At 40.5% G+C, this 25,049-nt stretch overlaps 1 protein-coding gene across 5 annotated transcripts in view; it reads right to left on the reverse strand.

Annotated features, from left to right (window-relative positions):
- The window catches only part of DENND1A (DENN domain containing 1A), a 217,702-nt gene that overhangs the window by 11,282 nt on the left and 181,371 nt on the right, over positions 1-25,049 (reverse strand). For 2 of the 5 annotated variants that reach the window (XM_087752733.1, XM_087752729.1), the window contains exons 20-21: positions 8,236-8,295; positions 3,608-3,696 (exon numbers count right to left, since the gene is read on the reverse strand). In XM_087752733.1, coding sequence (XP_087608859.1) covers positions 3,608-3,696; positions 8,236-8,295 — 149 coding nt within the window. The remainder of the gene's footprint in view (positions 1-3,607; positions 3,697-8,235; positions 8,296-25,049) is intronic. The other 3 variants (XM_087752734.1, XM_087752732.1, XM_087752731.1) reach the window with 2 other exon arrangements.

Genomic DNA, 25,049 nt, shown 5'->3' on the forward strand with positions numbered 1-25,049 from the left:
CTGAAGATACAACTTTCCTAACATGGTAAGAAACACGTTAATAAATTTAACAACTGAAAGAACACCTACATAGCGGGTTACTTTTCAGAGATGAGATGCAGCATTACGGATGGAGAAGGGGCTGCCCTGTGAAATGACTTCACGGGGCGCCCGGCTGGCAGGGGTTAGCGGCACGCTGCCCCAGGGTCCTGCCTCCACCAGCTGGAAGGAGGATGCAGAAGTCACAGTCTGAGCCAAGGAGTGAGATAGGTACCCTGGGAAACGTCTCTGAACATTTCAGGTCATCATCCAAGACCAAAAAAGTTAGTGTTAAATACAGAAAGAAACTTCTCCTTGAAGAGAAGCTCCCCCTCACAAACATATCCCACACATGAGCACCTGAAAGCAGTAACTGGCTAATAATCAGTTTTGGAACCAGTGCAATTAAGCTAAATATTTTGGCGAAGTTTAGTTTAAGAAGGCACCCTCTCAGCACTGCTGCTGCTTTCATGGAATCTCCTCTGCTCTGGTGCTCCAATGCTACCAAGTAACACGAGTGAGAATACATATTGTGGTGTTTTCATGCACTGTAGTATTATCCAAGAGAGAGAAAAACAAGGCGAATCTTTTGAAGGACACCACCTGGCTTTATGTTTTCATTTCAGAACAATATAGGAAGATTATTTCTTAGTGGGACAGAAAAAAGAAAGTTTGTGAAAAATGTCATGAAAATCCTATCTTAAATGACTACTTAAAAAAATATTTTTCCTTTATTCAAAATGTCATTATGAGATAAATAGTAAGGAAAAAGGTCAGGATTACTGGGTCATTCCCTATTTTAAAGGCATTCATCTCAAGTTACTTCTCAGGTAAGCCATTTATTTGAGCTTTAGTCAAGTGCAAGGTTAGATATTTGCTCCACTTGTCCTTCCCAAATCACAACTGTGATGTCAGTGTCACCATCGTTGTGTGTCGTGTGCCCCGGGGCCCCCTGCCCCAACTTGCTTCTGTTAAAACACTACCCAGACACCTTCCAGGGGATGCGGTCGAGTGCAATACTCTACAATTAACTGTCTGGAAGTAGTTACCTCAAAGTTTGTTTTGTCACCTGAAGCTGACGACAGGAAAGAATGAAAATACATCAGTTCCCCCTGTGACGCTGCATTTGAGCTGGATAAAATATCGAAGCTGTGAAGCATCAGGAAGAGACCACAACTGGTACCACATAGCAAGTGTCAGTGGCATGAGTGACATTTCCCGGTTTTCTTCCACATTTAAAAGATGGAAAAAATCTATCAGTAAAATGCTCATGAAGAAAAATAAGTCAGTTTACAACTACAAAGCATCTTCATTATCTTTTGTAGATTATTGTCAATCGTTTCCACAAAAAAATTTTCCTAGTTTACTCTGTGAAAGCAGCTGAATTGTAAAGACTCACTAAAATTAACAGCAATAAATTAAAACCAAGTAAAATAATAATTGTAATCCAACAGATTACTGGCATCAGTATAAATATTATGTTTATCATTCATGTTTATGTTTATTTCTGTCCTGATACTTAGCAGTAAGCCACACTGGAATGTCAAGCAGCTTTTGAATCTAAATATGCATAATCCTTCCTATGAAACACAGGTAACGGTTAAACTGACTCAATTATCCTTCACCTGCATGCAGTCAGTCATCATATTAAATATTAAGAAAAAACTTCTATTTTAAAAATTCCCATAATCTCTGTGCAGGGACAGCTGCCACCCTGTAACAGCAGAAACCCTTTTGCAGGACTTGCAATCTACTCCACAAGAGGGCAACCAAATTCCACTCTAAAATGGATACATAATCCTGTAGAATTTAAAGGTGACCATTCATTTTAGCTAAAAGCCAGAATATCTCCCGTCCTCGAGTGGCTGGGAAAAAGCTAGCCAGGCACTTAACTTTGGGGGCAGGGGGAGGACCCAACCTCCACCTCTTTTTCCCCCAAACAGTGGTGCCAGGGAACTGGTACACACGTGGGGAAAAGGTGGGTTTAAAGAAACCAACCACTTTTCTTTTCCTGGGATTTTAGAATCTTGAGACACAGCAAATATCCTGTAACCTTGGGCACCAGCTAAAGCATTGCATTTTACTGACAATAAAGCCACCGCAGCCTGGGACCTAAACAAATAATGCAAAGCGGCTATGATATAAGCGATTACTTTGTGCTGCAGTAGAGATGAATTACAGGGAAATCTCTGACAGATGAGATCAGTGCGACCATCTCGCGGCCCGCGAGTCTCTTGCTTGTAGTCTGTGAGCAGTTCCAGTGTGACTTCCCGTGCTAAGGCTGCGCTGCCACGACACTGGACATTTGGAAAATGCTACTCCGCTCACTGTTCAAGGACAGCATCGAAGATGCTTCACGTGCGGGGAATACCGGTTTAGGCTTGCCACGACTCGGAAAACGTACACTGGCTCTGTCGCCTGCTGTTCTTACTGCTCAGCTGTTTCCTCTGGAGTGCCAAGCAGGTCTGTCCCCGCTCTAGCCACGTTTTTCACGCCACCTTCTTCTAAGATCAGCTGCCCCAGGCAAAATGCACAGTTCTTAAGATTCCCAAATTCTGAACTGAGAGGAGGCAACCTGCTTATTCCGACCCTCAAGAAGTGCAGCCAATACCAGCCTCTGTATCCAGTCAGAACTTAGTGCTGTTGAATCTTTTGTACTTCTGAAGAGCTGAAGTAGCTCCAAAGATTCCAAATAATTTTAAATCCAAAATGCATATTGTTGCAGCCTACACGTCTATTTGTCACACACAATAGTGTCTTTTGCGCTACGTTGGTAAGGTTCAATATATCCGATTTCTTTTTAGGTTTTCACTTGATGGCCTATTGTTTAACTCAACTATGGCAACGCGTTAAGAATACCTGCAACAATACACGGTATTGTCTTCTTTGTAAAAAATACTTTAATATGTGACATTCATTAAACTATCTGAAAAAATCTCTCCAAGGTAACAGAATATACTGTTCCTATGAACAGGAGAGATGTGGGAAACCAACACATTATATGCACTTGCAGTAAGCTACAGCAGTACAATGTATTTGCAACACTACCCCTGTTTACTTCGTAGTCAAATCTAAAGAGATGATAAATTTGCTAGTACTATGCAAGACAGTTAAGCTCTACAAGCCTTCACTACAGAGCTCGTTACAGATCTTCTGTTAATGAGACTCTAAAAAGCATGAGAGACAACCCTTACTGCCATTACTATAAAACAAACAATTCTCTGTCTTCCAGGTGAACTCTGGCAAGAACAGTGGATTTGCAGGGATGTGGCTAACAATTTCATCTAAAACATAATTCAAAACAAGACAACAAAGAAGTGAACAAAGCTCCAAAACCTGAAAACTTTCACTAAACAGCCTGATCAGATTATGTCTAACTTGGCAAACCAGAACTTTCCAAGAAGTAGACTTTGGTTTCTTGCTCTTTCACACTTCCTCTAAAATGTTCCAAAAATTAAAAACCAAATCTTTTGTTAGTTAAAAAATTACTTTGATCTGTAGTATTTTTTAATTTCTCCTTTGGCTAGTTCCAGTTCTGAATGCACTGTTTGTTGACACAACTAGAGAGAAGCAGAGCAGCAGAACTTACTGTTCTGGACTAGAAACTGAAGTCCTTCGTCCTTCCACAGCAATATTGCTCTTGGGTCTCTTAACAACATGAGGTCTTGGCGGGCGAACCTATTACATACACACACATAGAAGACATTTCATCAAATACTTGAAGTTGATCAAACGACAGACATAAATAACAAAATACGCATAACCATCGTTACCTTCAAGGTATCTTCCATTCAGAATTGCTTTTAAACTTCTTTATTTTTTGTGGCAAAACAATGTTACAAATGAATATAGATACACAAAAGAACATAAAGTATGAACATAAACTGCAGGGACCCACAACTTGTTTAAGGACAAAACAACCCGCTCTTTTTGAATAGCAAGTGAAACATAGATGCTTGTCACTGACTGTTAGCTAGAGCAAAGCAATGACAATTTGTTCCACTGTCCTGTTTGGTACAGGCTAAATTTCCAATAAAAGATTTCCTAAATATGAGCTTCCCCTTGCACAGTCAGTTGATAGAGTAAAATTGGAAAATCCTGTGTGTTGCTGTACGTTATACTGGAAAGCGGAGTTCAGCTCTGACATCGTGACCCTTTTGTCCACTTGTTCATAGGAACCCAGCTTCTCAAGTGAAGACTTCTGTGTAAAGGAGCACTGAAAAATTTGTACTTAGAATAAATGTTACAACATGAAAAACATAGCTCATTCTTTGTTAAAAATCTGCTTCCTTTCAGCAGCTGAACAGAAACCCTTGCCAGGCATATTATCGTTATCACCCCTAATGTAATGTTAGTGTATCTTTTGTTGTCTGTAATAAAATCCAAAGCTTTTCTGTGGAAGATGATGTTGCTGCCGATCCAATCTTAAACAACATATCCATCACCTTCTAATATTCAGAAATCAAGCTTAATCTACTTGCATTAACTCCACAAGCAAACAAGCTTTACTTCACGGAAAGGAATAAGCACACGTGATCACCATACAGGCACAGTTCACGCACGTGCCTGCCGATACTAGTGAGCAATCCTGTTGGTGAACTTAGCCCTTCGAGTCAAATGTGGGAATGAACATTTGCAGCATCAGGGTGAGGCTGTACCAACAGGCTTCCCATTTTTTATTAAGGAAGCACTGCCTTACCTGAAGCGGAGTCTGATTTGTTGGCTTCGCTGAACGCTAGTTTCACCAGCAGTGCCCAAAGCCCTCAAATGAAGTTAGGAACACAGGCCAACTTCTGAGCTCCCCGAGCCTGTGCTCCCTGAACAGCCACAACGCAAAGGAAGCTGTTAAAGGCCCACAACCTAGGCGCTCTTCGGATGAGTAAAGAATTTGTTTGCAATGACAGAATAGATGCAGATTTCCCCCTACCTCTGCAAGTTTTTGGTTTTGGGTTTTTTTTAATTATTATTTGTTGGGGGGTGAGGTGTTTCTGGGCTCTCCCCCCGCCAGGCACATAAACCTCAAATTTTCTTGCCAGGAAAAAGCCACACAGCAGTATGCAGAAGATAGTAGCAGGATTATTGTATTGAATTTTCATTTCAAAGGAAATGGTGTACAGCAGATATGATGAAGAAACCCAGAGAACTGCCACTATTTCTTAGGAAAAAGGGCTTATAAAAAGGTCAGATGTTAAGGTCTTGAAGATCAGTCCCCACACAAGGCTGCTCCTCTCTACAATAAAGACGACTTAAGAACGTGAATTTATGGCAGGAATGGAAGGATTAAGTTTGTGGCAACTTCAACTGAACTTGCAACGTGGTGAAACATGGGGAAAAGAACAACAGAGCTAATTAGACGAGCTGAGCTGTCAGAGTGCGGCTGAATGGCTCGGTGCCAACAAACAAAAGGAATGGGCTGGCAATCAGCAGGATCGATGAAGAATACTGCTTCATTAGGGTTAATAAAACAGAGAGAGAGAGAGAGCAAGAAGGGAGCGAGTGCGTGCAAGAGAGGGGGGAGAGAAGCAAGAGGAACTGGGGGGAGAAGAGAGCGAGAAGGAGAAAGAGAAAAAAAGAGGAAGAAAGAAACCTGTTTAATTAAATCGGAGCTGGAAGATGATGTGTAAAGCTGGCTTGTCATCATGCTGTGAACACTTTCACCTTTTGGGTGGCACCCTGGGGGAGTGATGGTGACGAGGGAGAGAGATGAGAGTTTTGCATGGCTCCAGGGGGCCACCAGACCAGAAAAGTGCAGGGTGACATGCTAAGTAGGATTTAGAGCATTGTTCACGGGGGACTGCAGGGAAAAGCCAGGAATCAAGCCAATTCATGGCTGGATTTTGAGCCTTATGTAGCCAAATAGGCAAGGTTAAATGCTTATCAAATGCAAAAGTATGAGAGAAATCCAATTACATGAGCACAGAGCCAAAAGAATAAAGGTAAACATCCAGCACAGAAGGGTTAAATGTGCTTATTACTGTCCCCATCAACTTTATGCATAATTATTATATTTTAACTTTTTCTAATGGAATGAAGTTTCCAAACAGCCACTACTAAACCAAACAGATCTCTCTTAATTATAAGCAACAACCCTCTCTCTTTCATAATACCACCACAACTCATTTCCAAAACAGCAGAATGTAAAGAACATATCTGTTCTGCTTCCTTAACCTTTCTTTGGTCTGTGGTTTTGTTTTTATTATTAGTAATGACTCATATTGCAAGGACTAGTGCCCATGGATTCCTCCTCAGAACAGATATATCCTGAAAACAGTAAGCAGTTCTCAGGGATTCTGGTATTACGTGGCCTTGGTTGGAAGAGCAGAGCGACCTGGTCTCCTCATTCAGTGCTTGCTGTAAAAGGCTAGGATAAATTACTTGCCAATACCCACCTCTGTAATATATGCCAAGACTAAGAGAGGGAAAAAGCAGCCTGCACAAAGTATTATTTACACACACAAAAATGTGTTTCAACTATTAAAAGCCAAATAACAGTTATGAACAACAACAAATTTATGTATATTTGGTACAAGCATATTTTTGGAAGTGATTATAATCATTTACATTTATCTTGAATTTCCTCTTGATGAATGAAGCATTTCTGTTCCACTTATTGACACAGCTAGATGAATGCAACAGGAGCTTTTATTATTACATTTCCAACCTTTTATCAGTCACATTGGGAGCAAAGACAGTTGACACAAACACATTATAGTGAGGACTATTAATGCTCTACAGCTGGGAGATTAAACAGTCTTAGCAAGACTTGGATGTAATGAATTACTCAATCTGAACAACCCTGTTTAGCAACTTTTGTACCGAGCAATCACACTGTGCCCTCGTACACCTGCCAAACACCAAACAGGAGGGCTACGGAGCACTGTGGGAACCCCATAGCACCAGAAAAAGTTTGTTCCTAGTTAACGTATCTGGGAGGGTCTCCCACATCAATTACGTTTAAGAGAACACATACAAGCATAGTCAATGCTACCTTTTAAACACAGAAAACAGAAATCTTCAGAGCAGGAATCCATAGAAATGACTCTGTTAAGCTAAACACCCAGAGTTAAAAAGAGGGAGGGAAAGAAACACATGCTATTGAAATGTAACACAGGAACATGCACCAAAGATCAAAAGTTAACACACACCCAAGTGCACTTGTTAACCAGTTGCCTGCTCATCCGAAACATATTTTTAACAAGTTTTAGCAAGATTAGATTTGAAAACTTGCATCTCTCTCTCTCTTGTGCACATACATGTATGTGTAAGGAAGCAAGGAGTAAGATGTATTTGCCTTTTGGGGTAATTATATTCATAAAGCAAAAGTCCTGAATAGAAATAAGTATCTTCCAAGGTTGTTGCAAAAAACAACACCCCTTCTAAACTGACACCACTACGACTTAAAAAAAAAAAAAAAAAAAAAATCACTGGTGCAGATCCAGCCCAGTCCCCAGTTCTGCAGCCATCTGGCATAGTCAATATATAACAATTGTCCTGCAGTTAGTGTTTTGAATGAAAAACTGCTGAGATAAGGGATCCCTGCCTAAGACAGTACAGGCATTGCACTGACAATAATTTCTGTGTAGTTCTTCTATGGAAGAGTCCCCTCCTCTGGCCAATATGCTGTGCCTACATTTTTATACTATGGAATTACACAGAGTCCCAGCGTGCATTTTAAATGAACATAAAGTATATATGTATATCATCCATAATGTGGTACTAATGTTCCACCGCCCAAATAGAGACTTCACTTTCTTCATGTGTATTCACTCATCTATTCCATGGAGAAAAATTAAGCGTCCCAAATTAATTTAAAGCGTAACTTGTAGAGAATAAATACTTTCTCTTCAGACTTCTGCTTCCTTTCATATTTGAGTTTAGTGCAAGTCTTCAAAAGCTCACTGGCTAAAAACTTATGCCAGCCTAGCAAGACTTTTTGTTTAAGAAATCACCGCAAAAGTAAAAACAAATGTTGCAACAGCAGCATCGGTTACCTGCAGAACTGACTGAAAGCTGCAGGACTCGTCAAAGACAAGCAGAATAAATGCAGGTCCCAGGGCTGTGCCGCAGCAGAGAAGAAGGGAGTTTAGGAGCATAATTCACACATTGCTTTTTTGCAAAGTTTGACAATCCAAACTACCAAGGTTTAGTAATGCTACTAAGAGCGTAATTCAGGCAGTGTTAAGCTGTGGCAGGGAAACAAAACTACCGACTACTCACGGGCCTAGATGAACGCTGTATCTTTGGAGGCGGTGGCCGAGGCGGACGGAGTCTTTGCTGCTGTATCAAAGTGGAAACTAAATTAAATAGTCACCTACATGAAAACACCTCTGATTCTGTGGCAAAAGCAGTATGAGTGGATGACAACGCGTGATTTACCTTAACTTCATACTCACCTCACAAAATGCAATTTTTCTTTTTTTTTTCTCTCCCTGTTCCCCCCCCTCCCAAACAGTGACAAATCTCATGACCTACAAAGTGCCAGAATAGGAAGGGTAGCTATATCTGCCAGTTGACGTAGGCTTAACATAGCTTATGTTAAACCAAAGGTAGCACGATCAGCACTCCAGACCAGGTCATCTAAAATTTACTGAGACAACAAAGACTCCCAAGGTGGATTCCTGGACCTCTAGGTCCAAGTGTTCTAGACAACATTTATGCAAATGGAAAGAATCCCGCAAAGCAGGATATTCAAAAAAGCTTTCACTAAAATCTCAAGAGTGATTTTAGTGCTTGTGAAAACTTACGGTAAAGGCCTCAAACCAGCACAGACATTTTAGAGCATGGGAAAAAACCCTAAGTCAATAAAACTTTTCCTACACTTAAAGATGAGCACGTTTACTGTACTGGATCAAGGTTTAAATGTATTGCCCAGAGCAGCGTGTACTGTCATTGTAAAGGAAACTAAAAGCCCCATCACCAACACTTCTAATGAAGACAGAACAGTGCATTAAGATGCCTATTTTTGTCTCTCATTTTTTAAATTAGCAGTTGGCCAACTCATTGCTTTGTAACAGCACTGGAGCTATTCCAATCCAGTTGCTTTTGACTGAGCCAGCAGCATGACTCTCCTCACACAGATGGCATCTTAAGGTATAGTCTGTTAGACAAGGAATCCACTGACAATTAGCGAGATTCTAAATAAAACCATCCTAAAGTATAACTTTGATATTGAGAACAAGATTAAAGTTAATGTCCTTTCTGAGGCAGCTTGTGTACACGTATTAGCACTTCAGGAGAGAAGCAGAGCCCTCGGTGAGGAGTACACGGGAATCTCTCTGGGCACCTGCTCGCCCAGACGACGATGGCTGCATCTCTTCCCCCAGTCCACGCTGCCTTCCACAGACAAAAACCCATCAGCCGTAAAGAGAAGGAATAGGAACTGGCAGTGGGAGTCAGCTTCTTCAGACAGAAAAAGAAAGCTTACACAGATTACTGCATTTCTCTCCAAAAAAGATTCCAGATTTGTATCTCAGCAGTTCTGAACTTCTTACTAGCATAGTCTTTATTCTAGATTGACAGACGTTCTCACTCAACTACCCTCCCACTGTGTAATAGTACAACTCCAGCCTACCCTCTTTCACACCGTTTTCATTCTCTTCTTGCATCTCTTCAGACTTTTCTTTCAGATTTCCCATTAAATTATACTTTTGCATCCATTGGTTCATCACTCCGTACTTGTGTTGTCAATGAAGGAGTGCCGGACCGCACACATGTACCTGGTCAGCTTTTTGGGGTGGGTGAGGGGAAGGAAAAAAGAACACTTGGGATGGAGAGCTGAGGCCAGAATTATTCCACCTGATAGCTTCCCTCTGTGTTTTCCAAGAAAGCAAGAATGAAAACAAAGAGAACAAAGAGAGAAATGACAGGGTGGCGAGCTGAGGTGGCTGCCATTAGCCCTACTGAACTGTTTCTCTTCTGCACCTCATATCACTCGATTCAGTCACAGAAGGTGAGTTACACTGCTGTGTATCTTCCCATCTTATCTGCTTAGGCTGAGAGCACAATCTTAAAATATATTTAACTTCTGTTATGTGACATAGCATACTTATTTTCCATTATGTTTCAGAAGCATAATGGAACAGCTGAAAAATCCGAAATTTGCACTTTTCTAGTTACTTAAAAGACATTCACTTACTACCTAGCAACTTAGGCAAAGTATTTGATGATGCAGAAAAACAAGGCACAATTATTATTAATTTATTTTTCCAAATTTCTGTGCCTCCTGCATATAGACTTCCCTTTGTTATTTTTTCTCTTTTACTTACCTAGAAATTGTGAACATTTCTGCATTAGGAAATTCTCAAGTAGGTTATTTAGGTGGGAAATTTAAGTATTTTCCTAAAGCCATGGCTAGCAGTGTCTTGAGCACTATTTATTTTCCATGACTAATTTAATTCTGGACAAATATGTTTTTATTGATATGAGAATTACAAGGTATTACTTAACATGTTGATGTTACCATTTTCTCAGTATTAGTTCATATCACTGAATGTGGTTTTTATGTTTCAAATGCCATACTACAGCCCCGGAGGCTTCTCTGATTTGGGAATCAGTTTTGCCTTTCTATAGCAAAAGCCAGGAAAAATTTTGAGGAGCCACTGCAAGACTGTAGCATCAACAGTATGAGCCGGTGAACCAAGGGCAGTATTATTAAAGCTTCTGAAAAAAGTGTGACAAAGGCAGGCCCTTCGGAGAGCCAGCCAGCCAGACAACAGAGCAGCCGAGCATTACCTCCCAGCGAGATGGTCAATACATTGATTATAGTCACTGCAAGGACAGGTACAACAGAACTTTACTTACCCACCCACGTACCTGCTAGAGGAAAAATATTTTTCTGAGAAAATGTGTGACAGGATTTGTTAATTATCTGCCACATTACTGTTTGATTAGACAAGGGCAATAAAATCAAGTTTTAAATATTTGGGGTACGTGAAAACTACGCTTTGTGTTAAGAGTCACCACTGTTGGTACCCTTTTCAGCTGAATTACTAATGTGAGCTGAAGAATATCCATACACAAGTCAGAAAGTACACAAAAAAGAGCATTAGATGTTCCAGCACAATGTGGAGGAGTTTAATAGGACTACCGCCTCATTGCATGCTCTTTGCCTGTAGCCAAACCACACACAGCACTAATATTTTACTCCTGTTAGTCCCGACTGACCAACAAGCACAAGTCAGACCTTAAAACATCACGATGTTGGCCTAGAACTCAAAAACATATATACATTTTTTTTCCTTTTGGTCTCCGAATGATAAGCATAAGCCCATGTTGCTTTCAATTTTTCTCTCATTTCAAGAGGGTCAAAAACTCTCTTCTTTAATGAGCTGTGATCCTCATTTAATTACTCAACTCCAGGACCACGGACTACTGAAGACAGAGTTTCTCAAGGTTTATGATATACGTGTGAGCTATCTACACTTACTGAGGTTATCTCAGCTTCCGTTGTATGTGGGGATTGTGAAGTGACATAGATTTTCAAAAAAATATTTCTTTACTTAACTATCTGTGATTCAAATAGACTTTTTCTTAACACAATATAAAATCATAAGCTCAAGTTTGATGTCCTACCTGCAGTCATCTCTTCCCAGCATTCTCCTCCTTTTTACTAAGCTTTCTGTTGGTATCAGCATCGATTCTTCTTGCTGGTCTTCCAAACTTACCTTTTCATTGACTGAACTCCCCTCTTACTGAAGTTATCACATGACAAATCAATGCTACACAGGCTGACATCTTGAATTCCAGGTGGAATTCAGTCCAGCCACAATTTACTGATAAATCCATAGCTTTGAAGAGTCATAATCCAAACTCCTTATGAACCTACTCTAAAAAAACCCCATCATCATTCAAATTCATGACCTTGCTACAAGATTTTCCAGTGAAAGAAAGGATAGCTGCTTTTTCAAGGAAGGAAGGAAGGAGGGAGGGAAGGAAGGGGAAGAAGTTTTTTTCTTTCTCTAGATCATAGAAGTTTTCAGACAGAATGCTCTAGTTTGCCCAAGGACAGAACAAACACGTGCTAGGGCACCTTTTGTGCAAGTATCATTTTAGTTCTATGTAAGTGAAAATAAAAATTACCTTATATATTCATGTATAAGCCAAGAGTTTCAAGCTGAAATGCAAACTCAGGTGAGGAGAAGACAGCGGGACTTCCAGGCAAATGAGCAAACTACCACATAAAAACTATCTGAAGAAAATAGTTTCACAGACATGTGACACGTTCCTGATGCAAAATCTAGAAGCAGTTATTTGGTGTACATACCAGAGGTAGGACTTCTCTCGTATTAGGTTTCCGTCTATGTGCAGGTCAGCACACAAGGTGCATGTAATGCTGCAACAAACCGGAGTGGGGGGCAGGTCTGGTGACGGAAAGGACTTACAACTCAGCCAAATACTCTCCCAAAATGAGATCCCAACAGTGCTTTCTGAACAAGCAGAAAGACAAAGGCTGAAGTTTCATTTTCAAGGATGCTTAGATCTAGGAGCAGTGCATGCATAAACCACATCTGCTCCCAAAGTAGTGCAGGCAGTGGCAGAAGTGACACAATCCTCCTAAGAGCTGGACTAAGGCAGGCTCTTTGTATCCATGCACTGAGCTGAAGGAAACCAACTGGTCCCACAGTCCAGATCTAAGGGGGATAAGGTTAATGCTAAACTGCACACAGTGCCCGAGTTAACTACAAAAACCAGAGTGGGGAAGGGGGGTTGGTAAAGGAGGAGAACGCACAGCCACTTGGCATTTGTACACAAAGGGCCTCTCTATCAGACATTTCCTGATGCTACTGATCAAACAGAAGCAGTTTTCTTTGGGTGATGGTTACAGGCAGACCTACTCAGTAACACTGAACTGCTCCTTTGCAGGAGCTAGTACTTTCATAACCTTATCCTGTCACTGGATTATTTTTTCCAGCTGAGATTTAAATATCACATATGACTAAGCTTTCATTTCTGATCAAAAAATAATTCTATGTGTTTCCACAATAAAGACACATACAAATGCTGCTTTGGGAAAAGATTAAAGTTGTAGAAACTTTTGCGTCTCCTGGACTTTTAAATAGGCATCGTGTTAACTTCACTCTCAGAACCGTGACCTCAGTACTTGTAACAACACAGTCAGACTCAAATTTATCTTATCCGCTGAAGTGCTACCAGAAATAAAGTTCATTTTGAGGTCTGGTACATACTGCACCACATACTACATTTCCGAACCCTAAAGAGATCTGAATAGAATGGTAAGACAAAACTACATATTCACAGCAGCGTGTTCTCTCCATTAAATACGGACAGGGAAACAGCATGGCTTACACCAGCGTTGTGAAGCACAGGAACGAACACGGAAAGGGCAGTGAGGAGTAACTGACGTGGAGGGCCACCAGGAGATAACAGTTATTTGCCCTTTACCAGAGCTTCATTTTTAATGTTGATGTTAATATCTGTCACCAGAATGGGATAAGCAAGTATATTCAAACTATACGAAGGCCATATTTACTGCAAAAGCCACTGATTTGAAGTTAATTTGTTAATGCAGCAAAACACGTTGTTTCTGAAAGGTCAGTAGGGGAAGCTGTGTTGGAATATCAACTTAATTACCTGTGCTGTAAGGATGAATGGGTACCAAACAGCACATGGCTACATTGCTAAAAGCTGCTAAATTGCTAATCTAGGTATGTTCCTAAATGTATATACTATAGTTTTTTCAATGAAGGGGAGAAATGTCTAAATTAGCACTTTCTTACCAATAGCTGTTTACCAGCATACCGCTTTACTGTAGATATTTTCTTAATTGTCTTGTTCTAAATACGTCTTGAGCAACAAGACAGAAAATTTGCAGAAAGCCAATTTTATGACTGCAGATCTGGCACTGTTTTACTAATTATCAGACAAGTGATTTTAAGCTACGAGATGCTGGAGGAAGAAAAATCTTACATTCACTTTTACACTGTAAAAATACTATTTAAAAATTACAGATCCCACATCTCATAAAGTAGCTATTATCTATCCAAGGAACTTTCACAATACAGCTATTTAGGGGTTTTCTATGCTTGAGAAAACGTTACAAAAAGATCACTTTTGGTCTGCGAGGTAACAGCTCGTGAGCAGAATATTATCTCAAACTAATTGTGGTTGTCTGTTGAGATTTTTTTTTGAAAGTGGTATTCAAAACAGAGCCTTTATGAGTAAATTAGGTGTTATTTCATGTGCAGCAACAAGTGCAACTAGAAAAAATGCATAAAGGAAACACAACTAGATGAAAACTGGTTTGTCAGTACGTATAGAAAGAAGTGTTTCTCTTTCTCAATTAGTAGTGTGGGGTGTTTCTAATAATTTCCAAAGCAAAGCTTTTCTACATGAAGGTTTTATTTCCTTCCGAAATTCAGGACTGGTTTAAAAACTGCTAGCATGTTTTAAAGACAATCAGACACGGGAGAGAGATGCACTGTCCTGAATGCACCCGTGCTCAAACACATCATGCTGCAAAAGATCTGAAGTGCTGACTTTGGAAGAATACGCTGGACCTCGGCTGAACGCTCAATAAAAAAAAGGGAGAAAATAACAACGCTGAAAAATGTACGGTACCTAAAAAGATTCAGTACAGAAAGCAGATGGAATCTACGAGGCAGCTGTTTTATTATCCATCCAGATCCCCGCACAGCGCACACACTACTTTTTACATACTCCCATATGTACAGCTCACAAACTGGGATGACAAGAACAGTGCATGCTTTACAGCATATATTTTTAATTTACACTCTGAAATACTTCAACAGAAATCTGCTGGGTCCTGTGATAAAAATAATCTCCGTGTTTTAAGGGATGCCTCATTCTTCAAGCCGTATTTGTAGATTGGGAAGGTAGAATGAATCTGGCAAAAATGTAGCAATGCCTATAGCTGTGCCAAGAATTTAGGAAAGGGGCAGAGATTGCCACAATTAAACACTCTGGTTAGTTTAATGAGAAAAACAAGGACTATCTCCTTACCTTCCTAGCCAGGAATCTTCTGTTACATAACAGAGAAGTAGCCAGTGAGAGAAAGAAATGAAAGGTAAGTGCCTGTAAGCTCCTGTTTTCCCTAATACTGAATAAGGATCTTTATTTCAGGCGTCTGAGTCATACCTGGTGTTGTGGGACACTGCCAAAGATGCATAGGTTCATCCCAAAGCCACTGAGAGGAAACTCACTCTTTACTAATGGGGAAGAAAGGGGTTTTCTGAAAGTCTGCCTTTGCTTCCTCTCTCTCGTGGCTGAGACAAACTCCGTCCTTCCTAATTAAGGGTAAAAAATATCTTTTTATGGTGCGTCTAGACACAGAGCACTGATAACTCATCCTCATTTGGCAGTGTTGATAATGTCCATCTATTAATCTCATGGTGGGCAAACAATCCCAGAATAGCTAACTTTTAAGAACATTAAATATTATGATGTACAACATACCACAGTTTGCTTTAAATCTAGGACTTACATGGTACTAACTAGATGTAGATCTCTCCTAAAACCAAGAATGAAAGCAGGAGCATGATCTGAGGATCATGTATATCTTGTCAAGTTAAAAGGTTCCTCCAGGATGAAGCAAATAGGCCTCTTAGCTACGTCTTAGAATCTGCTTGTTATGGAAGAGTGCCAGGGACAGAAAATCCTAAAACCATAGGTTACACTACTGTGGATTATTATTGTTCATAACTGATGCTATTCTAAAAACACATGGCTTAAATAATAAACCCCTTGGCTGTAGAATTGAATGGTATTTTATTTCTTTTGTCTGCAAGTACAGAAAAAAGGAAGAATTTTGATAATTAGATGGATATATTTTTCTATGTGTGCAGTAAGTGTTCAGCAGACGGACACATTCAGTCCATGCCCCAAAGTAGCCTGTGTTCTTATATGATGTTGATGGGAGGAATATTATGTAGTAGTGGTTAAGTTGTAATGGTATCTGTGGTTTAAAGACCTGTCAAGACTTCTGATTACTTCCTAGCTCCAGTGACAGGAAAGTTCATATGCTATGCAAACAAGCAGTACAAAACCCACAGAAAATGGTATCAGTACGATTTGAGATTGTGACCACTTAGTTCTTCTATTTTACTTTTTTCTGCTGTGCGGTTGAAAATAAACCCTGACCTCCCCCCATCTATACGTGCATTTGGTTCTTTTAAAACACTGTAAAAAAAACCCCTAACTATTAAACTGGTATTATTCAACACTGCAGTTTGAGGACTCCTGACATTTTCCAAAGGACGTGACTGTCAACAGCCTCTTATTTACCTGGCACAGATCCCAGGTGCTCGCAGACCACAGTTTGAAAACCACTGTAAGTTAAGCTACATGTAGTAGGTATCTCTTCCCACAGGAAACAGGTGCCTACAGAACACAGAATATTTAATTCAATCTAGAGTCGTTCTGGTTCAAAACAGCCTCACACATTTTATTTCCTATTTTGTTTATATGTAGTCAGGCCTTAGATGACTCTAAGAATCATACTGCAGACAGCTAAATGCATAAGCCAGGAGCAGGCTAGCATTCTTTTAATCCAGTTTCTAACTGCTCTGTTCTGTTTCTGTAGTGCTTTGACAGGAGCGTTTCTTGCTGAGCCTTCCTTTCGCAATTTGCTTCAGCAATCAGTGCCGTTTGGGTAAGGGGGTAATTTGCAATGATTCACTCGCTTAAATGCATACAACGTTTTTTTGTTCTGAGACAGTATCAGAGAAAAACCAAAGACATTTCTACTTCAGAATGGACTTCTAAGAAAATTTCTTCGAGATACTCACTTTTACATAGACCACTGCAGCCCATTTTACCTGCTCTCCTTGTCCCTTAGGGCAACCACTGGTGACTTAGTACCATTTTTTGTTATTTCTCTGATATTTTGTCACCTTCTTTGCACCAAATCTTTTGCACCAGATTTCTTCTGGACCCTGTAGTAACAGCAGAATCCTGCATTGACAATATCCGTGCCTCAATCCTAGATGGATAACTCAGTGAACACAGAGGTATGTCCACGGTACTAAGACATATCTAACACCCAGAAAATAACATATCCCATGGACCCCACATGGCATGACATGCCTTAGCCTGAAAGCAGCATAGCTTTCATTCGTACGGGTAGAGAACAAAATCACGATTGTCTGTTACGGTACTGCACGATGAAAGGACCATGAAAGAAAACCCCCTTAACTCACTGAACCATGCCCTTTCTGGATTACTACCAAAACAGCACGGAGGTTGTTTTCAGAACTATTCACAGAGATAAAACAGGGAAGGGTTTGAGAAAGAACCTCATTGAGATGACGTTCGAATTTCCAAAGGACTTCTACCAAAATGAGGTGTATTTTGCAGTGGCTTGTTTTCATTCTATGTGTTTCTCAACATACATGGATGGAGAGACATGTTGCAAAAAATCTCAGACCCCAGGAATATATTTATCCCCATGTGTTAAAGTCTATCCATCTACTATCTCAGCAGAGTTTAAAATCACAGCTAATAGGTTAACAACTGTTTTTCTTCTGCTTCAAATGAAGAATATCAGAAAGCTGGGGGAATATTCGGCTTCCCAATTTGTACTGACTGCTCACTGCTACCTGCAATGTCTGTTTGACAGGACTGACATTTTGTACCGCTGTGAGATGGGAAAACGTGTGACATTTTTATTCATGGTGGCGTACGCCCTTGTAATGATCAGCCCTGGTCGATGTGCTTACTGCAGCAGCCCCGAGCCCTCGGAGAACAAACAAGAACCGAAGGTGCCAGCAGTTCGGCTGCCTTATTAAACACCACCAGGATTCTAACGAAGAGCAACTGCTGGAAAATCTCACTGTCAAATCCTCAAGGACATTGTCAACATGGAACTAACTACATATATTTTTCATTTAAAATACTGGAAAATCCAGCAATGCAATATTAAATATAAAGAAAAAAGCCGCGCTATTTTGTGTGTGTTTTCTTTTTTAACTGGTCATTTTGTCAGCTTTACGTTGGGCTTTCTGTGGGCCTGATACTGGAATTCAAATCAAGGAAATCATGCAACCCACATGATTTAAAATGTTGGAAAATGGCCATATCCCTTATTATCTTTTAACAGCTATTCCTCTCTAGCAAGCAGAATACTTGTACTGGGGGGAGGGGGGGAAGACAGTCTCTCATTTAAGGAGTTCTACAAACAGCAACGACTATCTGCTTCGCTCAGCTTCATCATTCACCGAGGAAGTCTGCATAATTAGGGGGACACTCCTCCACACAAACACACTGAAGTACATGGCTCCTCTCTCTGGAGCATGGCACTCTGCCACCGTTTTACCTGGTATTAATCAGTCCAGCTCTGAAGGGCAAGCCCAAAAAATGCCTGGCCAAACAAGCAGTCACAGTGGGGTTAGCAGTTAGAAGAATCATATGTTTCACATACTGTCTCCCTTTAATCTTCTAGTTTAATCCAGGGGCCCAGAGGTCAGTTCAGACAGTTCTGGCCTAACTGCACGTATCAACTTCATAAGTAATACGTAAGAAGCTTCTGGATGCTGATCTACATTGATGGACTAAGCAAGTCATCCACAAGACCCTCTGAGCTTTTCTCAAGTTGTCAATCTAGGTGATTTTGTTAGCCTTGCATGTACTGATGTATTTATTTTATATGTATGTATTATTTATAAAGCGCAATTCTTCTTCCACATGCCAGCAGTGATGGACCAAGATACTCTCTACAAGATATTTATGGGTTCCTCAACATAACAGGACTAACAAGGAAATTCTGCAGACATGTTACAGCTGCCATTGCTTGTCACAGAGCCCTAGGAGGCTGGCTCAACCACAGTATTCTCTCCATACATCCAAGCGTTATGGCATCTGACTTGCATGTACCCAGGGCAGTAAATTTATTCTGAACATCCCTGTGTAAGAAGTGCTTGAAATGCCAAGACAGTTGGAAAACACTAAAAGCCATAGTCCAGCATGTGCTTTTCGTGGATGAACACATCCGCTGTATGCAGGACTGGAGCCACATAATCTTAGTGCAAAGCATGAATTCCTACATAGCGTGAGCTATACACATCCTACATTGCTGTAGTAGCTGAAGAAGACATAGCTGTCTGGTTGCTCATTAGAAAATACTGGCAAGTGAGTGCATGAGAGGCAGTAACCTTTGGCTATGCTCTGCAGGTGGTGCACATCTTCCTAAAGAGCGCGCCAGGTCTCACTTGTCAAATATTTGCATGCATGACAAGGGTGCAAGCCTTTTAGGTAGATAACTCCTATCCCATGGATTGCCATTTCTGCACACCACAAAGCAGAACTTCAATCAAATGAATTATTTTCTTGTTCATTGACATTGTTTTTATTCCCCTGACTAAGAACACTGTCCCCTAATAACCTGACGGGACACTGGAGTAGTCTCAAGCAGACATTAGATGGACAAGTGCTTCTGGACCAATACATTTGCCTTTCTTGCAAGGTGACTTCTACTGAGCAACAGTGAATTCCTTTCTGAAAGGAACAGTCAAAGAAAGGAGTGAGAAGAAACGAGGGTAGAAAATACGCTTTCTGAAGACAAAATAATTTTAAAGAACTAGGCTTATACTTTTGCTACATCCACAAAGAAGCAAATGGAGAGAGGAAGGAAACTCCATGGGGCTGAGCAGAAAGGAACAGGGAGACCATGTTGCTCACCAGTGGGGAAGAGTGGAATGGAAGCTCATTTTCTTAATGAGGGTATCTCTATTGTCCGAACAGTTCAGAGTGGCAAGAACAGGAGGCTGGCTTTGCAACCACAGCATACAGTTGCATGAATATTAGAAAATGAACTTGTTTTCCCCTTTCCCCTTTGGTTTCTACCTCAGTGCCACACAATGCCTGCTGTGATCCAGGGGATCTGCTATTGTTCCAATGCACCTGGGTGTGAAGGGAGTCACAGGGTCTGGCGAAGGAGCCTTCCTCCCTTCCCTACTTCATCTCTTTTACCCTGGAGATAATCCCTCCCTCTGCTTGCCTCTGGCCTCAGCCATCCAGTTTTGCATTTCTGGAATGCAGCTGGCTGGTTTTCTCCCCGTCTTCCCCCTGACCTCTTAATGCTGTTTAATCTTCTTGAAGAAGAAACCCGCCCTACAAAGCGGAGTTTGTTCTGCACGTCTAAGTGCAGATCATGAATGGGAAAAATGAACACGTTGGTTTACAGCATCCGATCAAAACAGCAAATAAGCTGGCAATTCCCATTTTATGGCCTGCAAAAGTGTAACAGCAGTAAGAGTCAGCTGGGAAGAGAACTTGGACAAGTCTTTTCACAGTCAGATAAGCTGCTTTAGTACATGAGTATATTTTCCATTTGATTCATAGTTATTTACATTAGCCCCCAGAATACTAATTCTCTCTAGTTTGCATCAAGAATGGAATATGATTGAATCTCTTAAGTAAAGACATACTTGGAAGAGACTTTTGTGTTTTATTAAGCTTTACCTTTTGGTACGTAAATGGAATAAAATATTCTATTTGCTGGTAAATGAAAATAAGCCACAGAAACATAAACACACCTAAGCTGACAAAAGACATTCTAATTATAATAGAAACAATTAGGGAGCTGAGCAGAACTGCCAGTCGAACTTGCTTCTAACGAAATGATACCCTTTCCCAACAAATGATGTTTCTGGCATCGTATCATTTGTTGTTTTAATCGTACTAGACCAGTTGTGCTACTGACTGTGTAAAGGCTCCAGAGAAAGAACCTTCCTAAGTGTAGATTTGTTTTTAAAGCATCTAGGCTCGCTCCTTCTTGCACTTACACCGCCTCTCAAAGAGCGAGGGGAAGACTGGGCACAGGTAATGACCCCGTACGAACAAGGAGGCGCGTGTAGAAGCCGTCAGTGCAACGTTTCAGAGGAATAGCATGAAGGCTTGAGTAGGGGTGGAGGGCTGGGAAGCAGTGTGGATAGAAGCAGGAGCTTCCTTAGAAGAAAGACGTGTTAAAAATAAGCATATTTTTGGAAAATAAAGTGTTCCCTTTACTCCCCAAGAAGAGGGCTGCAACTCTGCCAAATGTTAAGTGCTCTGTTTGACCATGGGACACCCCCAATCTCAGACTGTACAACGGCACAGGTTCCAGCAGAGCGGTACGAACGCACACCAGGACAGGCAACTGCAGTAAAGGGATCTGTCAGTGTGTCCACTCATCTCGGCAAAGTCTCCAAAACCTAAAAATCACACAGCATTTCTCTTCCTGGCTGGGGTACACAGACACTGTTGGTGTTCATCACAGCCACAGCTGGTGTACTAGTGGCCTAATAGTTAAGCGCTGTCTTCTGGAGGGAAAAGGCTTCTAAAATATCAGATTCAGATAGGAATCTACCTTTCTCCCTTAGCAAAATCATCAGTTCATACATTATAAAGATTTTTTATTTTGTTTTGTTTTGTTTCTTTTGCTTTAGATAATGCAAAAAAAAAAAAAAAGTTAAGAGAACTGAGAAAGCCTGCTGCTCATTAAAAACGCAGCAAGATATTTTGGAGAGCTGCTTGTGTTACTTGAAACAGCTATACAATCACCATCGTTAAGGAGACGCCTGCATTTCCCAGACTCTTTGCTTTTTGGCTATAACATACATAACATGTATAAATATCACTTACCCAAATACTTGAATGAGATATTTGAGACTTCTGTCTCCAAAAACTTAAAAAATCTAAACCCCCAAAATACCTTATCAGGATAGTTCAGTCTCGCAAAAAGAAAAGGAAAACACCTTATATGTTTTTGGGTTTGGTTTTTTTTTTTGTCTGTTTGTTTGGGGTTTTTTTGGCATAAAGGCAACTTACAAATTGTCATGTTTCTTTAGGGTATAGAGATATTAAGAACTCCTCACACAACATACTTCTGAAATCAGACAAAATTGAACTGCAATACAGATCAATCAGTTAATGAAAATCACGAAGCAGAAGAGATCTAAGGCTGCTTAACATGATGCTCTGTGCAGCACCCTTATCGCTGCAGCTCGCCACCACCAACCGTTCAGCGATGGAAGCCAACATTTCCAGGAGAAGCACACAACTCAAGCATCGCTAATGCAAACTCAGAATCTGAAAAATACTATGAAAAGGTCTGTACTCAGACAGTCATTCTTCCTTATTTTGGACACAAATGATATGGCTTATGAACAATCAAGAGAACTAAAATTTCTGTAGCCGTTAGGTGAAAATGAACATTATTAAAAAAAAAAAAACAAAACAAAAAACCAACAACAGAACCAAAGCAATAACCAAACAACACCCTCCACCCCACCAAAAACCAACCCAAACCAAATACATCCAGTATCACAACAGGCCGCACTGTTTCAAGCTGTGAGTCCTGTCAAAGTGGCCCCTAATAGCTGCTTGCTTGGACAAGGAATGTGTTAGAAATCGTCACGGTGACACAGTGTAGTGTTTATTCTCCAAATAGCTAAAAGATGACGAAGATAAACATGTGCATTCTACCTAAAAAGTGGGAGTGTATGCTTGGAAGCCAAAGCTACAAACACCCGAGCCACGCATCACCTGTACGAGCTGTCCCACTCTGCCCTGCTCAACGGTTCGCGGGCTCACAGCGCTCGCCCTGCCTGGCACCACTGGGAAGGATCCCGAGGACAGCTATGGCAGCATGTGGTCCGATGCTTTCAGTAAGTTTTGGTCAGGCTTTAAGACCAAAAAAGCAGGAAGAAAGCAAGCAATAATAAGACATTCACAAAGGATGTTCTCTGTAGCATTGTATCTTCTACTGTAATTAACCTTACTTTTCCCCAAAACAGAGAGTACTATTCAGTACTGCATACTCCTCCTTTGAATCTTTTTCTTGGCTTGAAAATTGTTCCCTCTTCTCCCCACTCATTAAACCTTAGTTGCCTGTATTGCTGTTGGTACTCGTTGAGTACGGTTGTATTGCCTCAGAGTCCATGATGATCGTTCCTTGTATTTGGTTGATCTGAGGGTCAATATTCAAGGTACACCCTGAGTAAACCAAAAAGCATGCAAAGTCAAACCGGAGAAAAAGCTGTGGTCCTGCCCTTCCACTTTGGTCTCCTCCTGTAGTCTTACTAAGAACACTTTGTTTAAATCTTTATTGCATTGCTCTAGGCTATCTGGCTAAAATCCTTCTCTCACAATCAAGGAGAGCTTTCCCACAATGTCTTAGTATTACAGAAACCACTGCTAAAACAATTCCATAATAAACAACCCTCTCAAACAACGCCTGATAACCAGTCGCCAAGATGGGCTACAACACTACGGCATCTCATACAGTTAGATAATTGCTGCTAAATTTCTGAGAACAATCAGCCGAGGTGCTATACATTCAAAGACATTTCAAGACATTTTACTCTATTTTTTGTAGGCTAACAACCGCAGATACACAACTGTATTTGGAAAAACTAGAAACTACCTCACTATAGGGTGAGAGATAATGAGTTAAAATTAAAGGTTGCTGCTGGCTTGCTAGCCCATCCCCCTTTAGCTAATCTGTCATGTAATGAAGAGAAGCACCTAGCATAGGACAGCTAGCTGCCGGCTCACTTACAGCGAGCTGATTAAGAATGTTCAACCAACAGCAGACTGCAGACCTTTCCAATGAAAATAAATAGACTGTATGCAAATGTGTTTGTCACTTTGACAGCATGTCTCAATTAAAGCATCTCGCTGCTGTTGGTAGGCTCTCTCACTGCAGTGGTATGGACGAGGCTTACTGCATTACTGATACACAGGGCTTGACCCTAATCCGCATGCATGCATTTTAAAAAAGTCTGCCTTTGCCATATACACTAGCATAATACTAGCAGACACAGAAAGCAAGTGACAATGAGAAAAAAGCCCCTTTCATCCTCTTCAGTTTATGAGAACTGTGAATGCACAAACAGCCCTATTTCAGAGCTCTTGTGGCTTTTTAATTGTTCCCACCTACTGTATTCTAGACAGAGTTAAAAGTGACACTAAAATCTCTCGCTTTAATCACTAGTTAGAAGCCATCTCCCATTTAAACAGTAAATGTTGCTGCTTTTTTCCTCCCCAAAGCCTTAATTTATATTTCATAAACCTGAACATCTTTTCCTTTTGAATGAAAGTATGATTTAATTTTCATTTTGGCATTGGGCTATCAGGAAAAAAGACCCGTGAAAGGACAAAGGCTAGAAGTGAGATAGCCCTACAACTGCTAAGTTAGATCAGTTTTTGGAAACCGACATTTGTAATGTAATGACAGTAATAAGCATTTAGCAAGCGAGCCGTTCGCCACAGCCAGTGGTTCAGTAAGGCTGATGTGTGTTTCTTTTGACACAGAGAAAGTGATCATTAAAAAATTTGAAAGTGACCGTTAAAAAACCTCATGAATTTAAATTTGCACTTTCCACTTGATTATATATTTCATTAATCTACCAAAATGTTTGAACCATCCATCCTTCATAAAAATCTAAAGGAAAAAACTGAAAGTGGACTATAATATTATCTGGATTTCTGACTGCTTTAAATGAAATGTAACATTTTCCTGCTGGAGCTCGATGGGGCTACTGGAGAAATGTAGCCAATTCCTCTCAACTATCTTGGCACAGAAAGTAAGTGAAAAATAAATCACTACTGCAAATATTTAATTGGAAGAGAATCTGTTTTAAAAAAAAAAGTCTGCGAGAACTTACATTTAGCACAGTGGTGAAAGTTCTGAAAGAAACAATTCTAATTCCAAACCGATACAGACGCCGTTGCTCTGAGCAATGATTAGCTCTCAGGCAGCCCTATCTAATACCTAAACAGGCAATGCAGCTACACTGACTAGTTTCTATTAATAGATCTAAAAATCTCATTTGCTTCACATTTTGTAATTCCCAATATTTTGCAATTGCTTTAAAATTACACTGCGTTTCCTTAGAAGAAATCAGTAATTCACGCCCGTTTTCTGATCATAATGCTGTAAAAAATAGATACAGAGAAAGAAGAGAACTGTGACCACAAATAATGTTATTTTTTGAGCCAGGCTACACTTAATAGGGGAACACTGGCAAACCGATAGTAAATACTGTCTGTTTTTCCATGAAAATCACAGCAACTAC

This window comes from Nipponia nippon, unplaced genomic scaffold (genome assembly GCF_047370975.1).
Source record: "Nipponia nippon isolate SJK-2023a ecotype South Korea unplaced genomic scaffold, ASM4737097v1 scaffold_16, whole genome shotgun sequence".
NCBI lineage: Eukaryota > Metazoa > Chordata > Aves > Pelecaniformes > Threskiornithidae > Nipponia > Nipponia nippon.